Raw genomic sequence first — 12,101 nt, 5'->3', positions numbered from 1 at the left:
CCGTCAGTATAAATTCTAATATGTTCTTCATAACTACTGACGGTTGATAAAAATTCCTGTTGGATGATCCTGCTGGCTTCTTTTTTATTTTTTCTGAGAGAGATCCAACCTTATATTTACCGCTGGCAAAAGCCATGGCGGTATTTCTCTCGTAGAAATTGCTAATGTCTCTGGAATAGCAATTTTGTATTTTCTTGTTAATTCGTGGTACCTGATTCCGGCTGGTCTGGAATAGGTAGCACGATGTTCATATAATGCAGCCAAAGGATGGTTGTTAAAAAGTTTGTTATTTATATGAGCAGGAAAAGCCCATATGTTTGCTGCATATCTTAGCAAAAGGATCTCCTATAATGTAATGGCTATAATGTAAGGATCTTCTATAATGTAGTGGCATTATTCCTGCTTCGGACATTAGACTAGTCGCCAGACTTGTGGGGAAAGCACCCATATCTTATTCCGCTATTATGAATTACGTCTAACTTTCTTAAATGCCACTTCCTAGCAGATGAATATACAATACATTCGTAGTCTAGTTTGCCTTATATAGTCTATTAGTCAATGCCTTATATAGTCTCAATAATATTTCTTTATCTGAGCCCCAATTGATGTTCGACAAACATTTGATGATGTTTGGTCTTTTTTGCATCTATCACTCAAGTCCTGTATGTAATCCCCACGTAAGGGAGTTATCCAATACCAGTCCTAAAGATCTCACATTATCCTTATATTGTATTGGATTGTTGCCCATTGTCAAAAAAGGACTATGGTGAGGAATTCTGTTCCTACAGAAGTGTACACAGCAGGCTTCTTCTGGTGATAATTGGAATCCATTATCCTTGTAACTTCATTTAGAGCGTTAATTGCTCGTTGTAATTTGTATTTCACCATAGCTGTCTTGTTTTGGCATACACAATTGCCAAATCATCAACAGAGACACTTTTGTTGATTTCTACTGGAATAGCTAATACCAATTTATTAATGGTGATCGTAAACAAGGTACCGCTCAACGGTGAATCTTGTGTTATTATTATTATTATTGACAAAACAAAGAATAGAAAAAAAAATAGCTTTCAAAGCTATAAATCACAACTATACAAGCATCTTCAGAAAGATTATAAATGGTATTCCTTACAACCTGATGGTTCAACAACAGCATTTAAAACACCTCATGGAGTAGCATCCTGGAAGTTGGAGAGTGTGAGATAAATTATATGCCAGTGTCATAAATCATATTTGATGAAGGGTTCCTGTAGATTACCAAAGTTAATGTTACTGAATATAGCTTTACTACATATTAGCTAGTGATTATAGAAGTTGATACCACTTACAATTTTTATATTTATGATATTGGGTGTTTCTCCTTTTGAATCAGTGTAGAATTTTAACTATATATATATATATATATATATATATTTTTTTTTAATTTTTGTACTGTTATTTTATGTACATTTCATTTATTTTGTTTTTTCAATATATTTTTGTAGACCCACCATCAAAGTAGACCTACTTCTGAAGAAACAGACGATGAAATACCTGATCGAAAGAAATCCATACCAGAACAGAAACAGCCTATTCAAAGACCAGTATCACCTACAAAATCACTGGTAACAGACATAAAACCAACAGAAACCAAAAAGTCTCCTGTTACACCTAAACAAGAAACATCTCCTGTACTACGAGCAAAATCGCCTTCAATAGATACAAAACCGGTAGAAACTAAAAGGTCTCCTTCAAGTGTAGCACCTAAACGAGAAACATCTCCTGTACAACAAGCAAAATCACCATCAATAGATACAAAACCGTTAGAAACTAAAAGTTCTCCTTCAGATGTTACACCTAGATATGAAACATCATCTCCTGTACGACAAGTAAAGTCACCTTCATTTGATTCAAGACCAGTAGAAAGTAAAAGGTCTCCTTCAGGTGTTATACCTAAACGAGAATCGTCTCCTGTACACCGTGCTAAATCACCTTCAGTTGATGTTAAACCAAGAGAAACTAAAAGGGTTTCATCAACACTTACTCCTAAACAAGAAACGTCTTCTGTACATCAACAAGATGTCTTAAGAAAGGGCTCAAAGATTGAATCCACTTCATACACATCTTCTTCAACAAATTCTGCAGGTAAGATCCTTCTTTACTTTTATTTAAAATATACATGAATTACCTTTAGTTTTTATAATGTGTATACACTCCCTGCAAAGAAAGTATTCAAATAGAATACTACAAAGTATTTGAAAGTCATGCTCTTGAATATAGTGCTGGTATCTAGTATTTGAGTATTTTGAACATTGCATCTGCATCCAATGTTGTCTTCACGCAGTAAACATTACATTCATAGAGATATGTAGATCATTTTCCTTATATCTTGATCTTATAGATCAAGTGTTTCACTAATCAGCTATTGCTTGGGTTTTTTATTTGCTACATAGGTATGGAAATATCTTCTACTTTTCATTATGTTTAAACATTGTATTCGTCAAGGAACTTACAAATTTTTGTTTTATATATTTTGTAACCTAAAGCACTTTATCTTTTCATTAATATATGTTACAGTTATAAAAATTTCAAGAAAAATTCACGTAGTTAGGAGATTGAAATAAAGTTAAAGTTATAATAACTAAGTTCAAATAAATAGTTATAAATAAATAAAGTTAAAGTGAAACAAAATTGAAATAAAGTTAGACATGCAGTTAGACTGATTTAAATAAAATGTATGAAAGGGATTAAATATCAGACCAAATTGTTCAAAACTCTTGACAGTGCAGAGATGGTGAAGCATGTGGGTTTGTGATTAAATTTCAGAGTTCAACTAGATACAATAACATAACTACACCATTGGCTGCCACCTTCTTACTGGGACCCTAAAACATAGTATGAAAAATCTAGTTTGTTTATACAGAGTGTCCCATATAAAACGCAACCCATCAATCACTCATCCATGAAATTTCAAAAGTCAAGCTTACTACCTTACTCGTAACTGAAATGGACTCGTCCAACATCTGAACATCGCGGCGACGCAGTAGAACACTACCGATAGTAACAACAATGCAATCATAACGTTCAGTGTATTGCTAGAGACAAGATGGTGTTTTCGCTAGATGAACGTGTTTTAATTGTTGAGTCGTACTTCAGTACGAAATCAGTGGTTGCAGTGTAAGATTTGTTTCGCCATAAGTACCCAGATAAACCGGCTCCTAACAAAACATCAGTATTAAGGTTAGTTGCAAAATTTAGAGAGACCGGTCCTGTTAATAACAAGGAACACAAAAGATCTGTGTCAGTTTTGAATACAGATACAGTCGCTGAAATCAAAGACCGATTACTCGCCTCGCCAAATAAATCGATCAAACGTTTGTCTGCTGAAATTAATTTGTCTAAATCAACCGTTCATCGGGCGACCAAACGATTACAATTACGACTTTATCGCATTCAAACGGTTCATCGACTTCTTGAGCCCGACAAAGAAAAACGGCTACAATATTGTCAACGGTTCCGTCGATTTCTGCCTGAGGGAATTAATGTTATGGATTCGTTATTTTTCACAGATGAAGCACGGTTTCATTTGGATGGCTACGTAAACAGCCAAAACAGTAGAATTTGGAGCACTGAAAATCCCCAAGTTTATCACGAAAAACAATTACACCCGCAGAAGTTGGGCGTGTGATGCGCGATATCGCGGAAGAAAATAATCGGTCCTATTTTTTTCGAGTACACCATTAATGCAGAACGATATTAGGATATTTTATTTTATTATTTTATTTTATTTCATATTTTATTTCATCGCACTCTTGGAAGGGGAAGACAGACACTGCCGGCTACAATATGACGGTGCGACATTGCACTACGCAGGTTCAACTTCTGATTTCGTCGAGGAATTCTTTGGTAATCGTGTTATCGGTCGAGGCTTGTGGCCACCAAGATCTCCAGATTTGACAGCGGCGGATTTTTTTCTATGGGGTTACCTCAAAGAAAAAGCCTACAGAAGCAAACCACAAACACTTGAACAATTGAAAGTCAATATTGAACAAGCTGTATTAAATATCCAGCCACAACTTTGAAAAAAGTTGCAAGAAACGCTGTAAAAAGAATTGATGCTTGTATTCAAGAAGATGGCGGCCACTTCCAAAATTTACTCTAAATGTAAGGTAATGGATGGTAATAATAAAATTTACATTTACACATGCCTTTTTATTATTTCAATACCTACCAATATAAGGTTGGATTGCGTTTTATATGGGACACCCTGTATGTTTTCGTCTTTCATTTTTATGGTCTGACATTTTATTTCTTGTGTTCTAATTGAATCTACTTAATTTTTTATACTATGTTGTTTTCTGCTCACTTCTGAATATACATTTTCTTTCATTATCTCATTTGAAATTTCTACAGATTTTCTTGAGGTGTTGTTAACTTATACTATACGTTATTAATTTTAATTGAAAGGGATTTGTAATCATTATTTGCATAATGCTAATAGGATCCTGTCATACTTCTAAACCAAAATTATATCAGCATCAATGGCAACTTGTAGCTAAAATTAATGGAGGTGCTGCTCCAGATTTTTTTTTCTGGACGTTTTCAAGGCCATGGTTAAAGTTTTCTGTAAAATAAAAAACCGAAAAAAAATTAATCAAGTAGAATAGCTGGAAGCAAAACAATAATCTAATTCTGCACTTTATCACATTCAAGAATATGGTACATAAATAATAAAATGTCAATACAGATAATATTTTTTAGTATTATTAGATAATAACTTAATCAAATATCCACTTAAAAACAATGTAGTTAAATGGTGCTTAATTTAAGTTTTTATATACACAGAAACAAATACATAATTAGTTTTTACTAATTACCTTCTTTTTCATCCTTCCGTGTTTTTGGACAGATTTGACAAACAAAGAGTCCTTGCTTTCCGCCATCTTCTGATCATTACTGAAAAAACAACTAAATCACTTTCATATTCTTTCCACTGACTAAACTAGAAAAGGGAATGAACAAGGAACGTTTCATACACATGTGGAGTAAAAAAAAAATACCTTCCACCAGTACATCAGGGTCGGCACTGAGGGAGCGCTTTCTCTCCCTCACAGCCTCATGTGCAGCTTCCTATGTGTGCATGCGCTCCACCGGCAAACACCACACTGCTGGAACTGTGAAGCACAATAGGGGGTATGCAGTTCCACAGTGCTTATATGCGAGTCGCCACTGACTAGCATCATTTATCTAGTGATTCTCAGGAACTAAAATGTAGGTTATTGTATTTACAGTTAATGATTTTTATAATAATTTTTTTCTTTTTACTTAGATACCTTGTAATTTTGAAGATTTGCTGGTTTGATCCCACCCCCAACCAATTCTTGAAGAAATCTGTTAAAATCTGATGCACGTTATCAACTCATAAGCCTCTCATCCAATTTTAATTCAAACAATTTGATATTACATTATTATAAGGGTTTGATAATTTAATAGGCAAAAACCACATGATTGATCTTTAAAAATGTTATTTTTTATAAACTAAATTTTTTTATACATTTCTTATGTCACTGTAAAATATATATCAATGCATGATTTCTTGTGTTTAAATTCATATTTTTAATATTTACACCAAAATAATACAATATTTAAACCAGTTTAAAAATAAAAATCCTGAAAAATAGACAATATTCTTTTACACTTAAAATACAATAAAGTAACCAGAAAATGTATAACATATCTTTTACATAACAAGAAAACTTGTTTAATAAATAAATATTTTGTAAACTGAGATTAATTTAGATATATTTGGCAAGAAATATTCTAAATTAATAAACACAACTTAGATCAGGATACATTATTTAGTCTCATACTAAAATGATTTCTTAACCATTTTAAGATAGATGCATTAAAAATAGCACTGCCTGAAACGCTATTGACAGTCATATGACGACTCCAATAAAATGTAGAAAGAGAATTGTTTCTTTTTTTAAGTTATATCAGCTTTTGTCACACCAATTAAAGAATAAAAATATACCATTCTCTTTCATACAAACGCTACTTCAGGACAGTAGTAGCTCAGATGTATGCGTACAATGTTAAATACAACCAATCAATTCCAATCAATTGCTTGAGTTGTGTACTCATACAGCAAGTCAGTGATAATAATGAATTCAACAACAACTTTCTAACTCTTACTTAGGAAACCTTTTACTTTTGTTTTGTTTTATTTTAATCGAATGCAGTATGTAAACATTGTCATTAACTATTTAACCTAAATACAATATATTAAATAACTCTGTGGCATTGACAATGGTTTTGTCGTTACATCCTTTATTTTCTATGATGTTTCCGAGGTGTTACAGATTTAATGGGATCATTAAGTTGTGAGGGATAAGATTTACTATTTTATCCAGAACCTACAGGTATTACTGACACTTTTCATCTAAATTGATTATCTTCTTTCTTTAAAGGGGGTTGTTAAATTCTGTCACTTGAGATGGTGCCAATTTTGCTTTAGTTAAATTTTTAACATAAAGTTCTTGCTTTACTATATAAGTTGTTTCATGTTTTAGTTCATGAAACGCTTTTAGTTATAAAACTTAGTTTTGTTATAGTTATAATGATTTAGGAATTCTTTTAATTAAAAAAGTGTTAGTGTTTGTTTTCATAAAAAATATACTAATAATTCTTATAACATAAATAATAGCTTTTTTATAGGTTTTATTGACAGAAAAATAAAGTAAAAAATTTTAATAAAAATTATTTATTTTCCTGTAATTTCTCATAAAAATGTGATTCAATCAATGAAATTGCAATAGAGATACACAAATGTTTGTTTAAAATGTATTGTATTACATATTTTGGAATTATGCTACTTCAACTGTAATGGTTTTGTGACTTCAGGTAATAATAGGAAGTAGAAATGGTTCGTATTTGTCCAAATAGTACGTAAATGTGTCTCTCTCCACTGATTTAAATACAATCAATTTTATTGTATTTTCAAAATCCTACAATTATGTTTAGGTTTAGTAAATTGCATCTTAGCAGCAGAATATATTTTTTTTATTAAAAATTAATGTTTATCACTTAATTATTTTTTATTAAGTAATTTCATGTTTCAAGTTTCTGCTTTCCTAGAACATCATTTTTATAAATTGCGATTAAAACATAATTTAAAATATGGAGATATAAATTTATTGCCACCTTAATCTAATCATTATTTCTACAGCAGAGATAAACATACACATCTTGTTTAAATTATTTTTTAATCGCATTTTATAAAATAATTGTTCTGAAGCTGATGGTATCTACTGTATGAAAGTACTTTGTACTTAACTAAGGAAACAAATAAAATGGTAAAATAGATGCAAAACTTCTGTAAATAGATTTCTTTCTTCTTATTAATGAAATACTGGTGTTCAACAGATGGAATCCAAATCGGTCACAAAAAAATTATAAAATTCCATAATTGAATTTCTTAGTTATCTTGTTGTAGCATATGAATAACAACCTCTACTCTAGCAATGATTAACATTCTATTTTTTTACTCGTGAAATTTATTTTGAGGCAAAATATCTTTAAATAAACTTACCTTTAACAGTTATATTATGAATAAAATATCTGTTATTCAAATACAACTAGAAAGATAAGGCTAGAATTTCTAGTTCTAGTTATAATGTAAAGAGCCTTTGTAGATACTACATATACAATTGGATACATAGTTATGTCATGCGGATTGCCTAGCAGTAAGTTGTTCGGCAGTTTTTTTACATTTTTTCTTTCTTTTTTTAATGTTTAACTTGTATGTGCTTGTTATAACACTAATATGCCTAATAATGTAGATCATTTTATCCATGTAGTTTTTTATTTTTATAATAAATTTTACAAAAGAATAATTTTTTATTAAAAATATACTGCTTTCTTAAAAAATCTAATAAGATTAATATATATATATATATATATATATATATATATATATACAATGTAGGTTTTATCTTGTAACAAGTTTTTAGTTGCAAAATTATTGTAAAAAAAAAACTTTATTCTTATTATAATCACATTCATTGACTATTTTTTCTTTATTATTTTTATTTATTGAATGGGCCATTTATTTTTAAATATAAAATTATCATTAATTACTATTTTTCTTTATCTTCTATTAATATTTTATAGTTTTAGGTTTGGGTATTCGTTGCATTTTACGGAATCATTTTGTTTCAATTTTGATTAATATTTAACAATGAGGTGCTGCCAATAAAATTGTTTCACTCTTTAAATTTTTCATCATGTTACCATTTCAGATTTTGTAGCTTGTACACAAATTACAATCGAGGGGCTTGGCAGATAATAACATATTTTTTCAGGTTTCTTTAACCTTGAAAGACTGTAAATTCACTTGATAAAAAAATTAATCAATTTTTATTCTATTTTTTATCTTTTTTACTTCCTAAGTACAAGGAAGTATTTTAATCGCGAAAAATTCCGTTCATATTTCAACGGAAATATCCATTTCGATCATCCCTGAACCCATTTCGACAAGTTTCGGCGTGATGTACGTACGTACGTACGCATGTATCTCGCATAACTCAAAAACGATTAGCCGTAGAATGTCGAAATTTTGGATTTAGGACTGTTGTAACAAAAATGTTCAAAAAAGCACAAAATCCCCAAAAAATTGGATTTTGGACTTTTTCTTAACTGCAGTAATAAGCCCTCATTGAGAGCTTTTCAACTATATATCATAAGTGGTACTTATTTTCATCGGTTCCCAAGTTATAACCAAATAAAATTTTCAGTAATCAGATATTTGGATCTTACAAGGGGAAGTCACATCGATTCGAATCAGACTTTTTTTTTTTTAATTTAAATATATTGATTTATTAATAATTATTAATTTCTTGTAAAAAAAAAATATATATACAATAAATAATAATTCAATTACAATAAAAATAAAAAAAAAAAAAAGGAAAAAATCATCAGGTTATTAATGAAATATAATTTTATGTACTTTTCATTTAAAAAGAATGCGTATGTAATTTAATAGGCATACAAGGAAGTAATGTGGTCTCCACATTAGATTTTTTCATCCAAATAGACAAAAATATTACTTATATTTATTGAGAATTAATTATTATACTGTTTTTTATCTTCTTTTACTATTTTTTTTTATCTTCTATATACCTGAAAATTAAAATTTTAAATTACATTTTTTAATGATGTTAATGGTAAATTTTATACTAAAATATTTCTTTCTGTTTTGCGTTAACACTATTATTTCTGTTATATAAGCCAGTAAAAAACAATTTTCGTTGTTTATATTTTTAATTTGCGGTTCGATTTCATAGTCAGTGAATTTTGTATTTATTTTTCGTTCTCGATCCCGGTATATTAATAGATTTTTTATTTAATGTGCGAGAATAATTTTAATTTAATAATTTACTATTTTGTAGCATTTTTACCAAAATCTGGTTGTTTAACCATTAAAAAGAAAAAAAACTATAATTTCGAAATGTTCGATAACCCTGCGAAACTTTTCATCAAGTCTGATAATTTATATGTAAATAAATTGTAAACGCAAGCGTCGGAGTAACTCATGCGATTATAGCGTGAGGTAGCTTAATAGTTTGAGGCCAGACCGAACCGGTTATATTTTTTAATTCTAACTGGTTCTCGATACTATTCCCGGCCCCTGCTGTCGTTTGATTTTAATTAATAGCACATCCTGGCACGGGAATACACGGATATAACAAGCTAAAGAATAGGCGACGGGCACCGAATCAAGGACCTCGGGATACTTGTGAAACATTATATAAATCAATAAAACTTTAATAAAATCGAATTTAATGAACTGTTATATTAGGTCGATAAAAATAAGAAAAATTTACAAGCAAAGAAATTACGAAGAAAATTTTATTTATAAATTATTTAATTTAACAGAAAAGTACTAAATTAGATGTAACTTAAAAAAAACGTTAAACTTTTGGCAACTTTTGATCGCATAATATAACGGCGGTTAAGATATAATGGAATACGGCCAAAATGTAATTTATATTTTTAGTTTTACGTGCTACTTAGAAGAATAAAAATAAGAACAAGTAAGTAATTAATTTAATAATAATTAATATTGTTTGTTTCTTTCTTTTATTCTGTTAAAAGAAATCTAATATCGAAGCAAAAATAAGCAAATACATTTTTAATTAATATCTTTTTTGTTTTTTGTAGTTACAAATTAAATGTATCTAACGTTACAATGTTATCGCATGCGTTAAGAGACGACTGCGTTATAAGATGAAAGTCTGAGTTGAAAGAGTCTTGAGCTAATTTTGTCACTTACATCACACAACTTCTGGTCTTTTTAATAACTTACCGCTATTTAAACGGGCATCTTGTCGTGTAACGTATTATCATGTACGTGTAACGTTGTACGTTCTTAAAAAAATTCCGAAATGAAAGAAGAAAAAAAAATTCGTGGGACGTTGATGTCGCTGTACTTGTAAAGTATAATCGTATAATCGCTTAGTTATATTTATAAGTTAATTCATTACACTATATTTTCGTTCAGTTTGTTCTGAATATTTACAAGAATCTGATAGTTGTTTAGCTACAATTTTATGTTTCATATAGTACGTAATTTACTGAGATGAACACACGTGGGTTTTTATTTAATAATAAGTTTACTTGAACATTGAAATGAATAAAAATAAATAATATATATATATATATGCAATTAGTTAATGATATAAATAACAATTAATAATATAAATTTTAATAACAATTCATATATGTATACATATATATATATATACACTAGCTGCAGAGGCGTGCCTACGGCACACCCTCCAGGTTGCCCTGGCGGGCGGCGTCTCGGAATGGGATTATTAGGTGTCCAAAATTGATTACCTCTTGTGTAAAAATTTTTTTTTGAATGATGAAAACTAATATAACGAAAGTTAAATTAGACATTTAACTCTAGAAATTGATACAAACGAATCGGGATTTTCCGCTAATGATCGGTACATTCCGGTGCTAAGCTAAGGGGGACGGACACACACACATAGAAACAGAAACACGTACGAATTCCCTTTAGTAAGGTAGGATATAAGTACATGATGAAAGATTTATGGAAAAAAAGAAACAGATGTAATTGCATACATACCGGTAAAATTATAATCTTTAGATGTTTATTAAAATTTATTAAATAGATTTTTAATAATACTTGTTAATTAAAAAAAAAAAAACGAATTAATGTGCAATTTTTTATCCATGACGATCGGCGGTAAATATTTACCAAACCAAATTTACTTTATATAATACATAACTCTTTTAAAAATGCTTGAGCCCATCTTTTGTGAATCGTGCTGTTAGTTTGCTTACATTAGTTATTCCTAAAGGTTTTCTTGAGTTAGAAAGACATGTATTTAGGATTCGGTTTAAAAGTGTGTTAGATTTTAATTTTTCCAGAATAATGTATATATATGTCTCAGGAGTGTTCGACCTGAATCTGTTCCAGACTAGGTGTTTACCGGTACCTTTACACTTGCATTACACTATATCTCCGGCTACATTAGGCCTGGCAAGCCGGTAGCAGTAATCGCATTTGCCTGTACGCTCACACCCAGACCCGCCAGAAGCCGGAAAACCGGTCGGAGAAAACAAATATATTACACGCAATTTACAAAATTAAGAAAATGCACGCGATTTAACTGTATGCATTTTATAGAACCGTTAAAACTGTTAAAAAAATAAAAGATTTTGTTGTTACCGACCTTCGTGGCGGAGTAATAGCATCTCATCTTTTCATCCGGATGGTCCCAGGTTCTAATCCCGGTCAGTCATGATGACATTTTTTATACGCTAAAAAAGTTCCAGTCTATATTCCTCCCCCACAAAAGAAAAAATGTATTAAATTAATCGTACGCCGCGCCGAATCGGTTTGCATAACCGGTCGAACGGGATGCAGATAAATGTAGTTATGTTGTATTAGATCTACAATCCTTCTAAACCACTCATAATCCGCCATATTCGTTAATTTTTAGAAATTATTTATACTGTAGACAAAAGTGTTGTACTGTTAAACAAAAATTATAAAGCATTATTTTTACTAAGAAAACTTGGAGCTGTAT

General features: G+C 30.2%; 1 protein-coding gene across 13 annotated transcripts in view; it reads left to right on the top strand.

Moving 5' to 3' along the window:
- LOC142324190 (uncharacterized) overlaps positions 1 to 12,101 on the top strand; it is a 444,097-nt gene that overhangs the window by 139,454 nt on the left and 292,542 nt on the right. For all 13 annotated transcript variants that reach the window (XM_075364941.1, XM_075364940.1, XM_075364943.1 and 10 more), the window contains exon 5: positions 1,485 to 2,124. In XM_075364941.1, coding sequence (XP_075221056.1) covers positions 1,485 to 2,124 — 640 coding nt within the window. The remainder of the gene's footprint in view (positions 1 to 1,484; positions 2,125 to 12,101) is intronic.

The sequence above is a fragment of the Lycorma delicatula genome, chromosome 4 (assembly GCF_047948215.1).
Source record: "Lycorma delicatula isolate Av1 chromosome 4, ASM4794821v1, whole genome shotgun sequence".
Classification (NCBI taxonomy): Eukaryota; Metazoa; Arthropoda; class Insecta; order Hemiptera; family Fulgoridae; genus Lycorma; species Lycorma delicatula.
The sequence above is the reverse complement of the archived record's forward strand: the minus strand, read 5'-3'. Positions and strand labels throughout refer to the sequence as shown.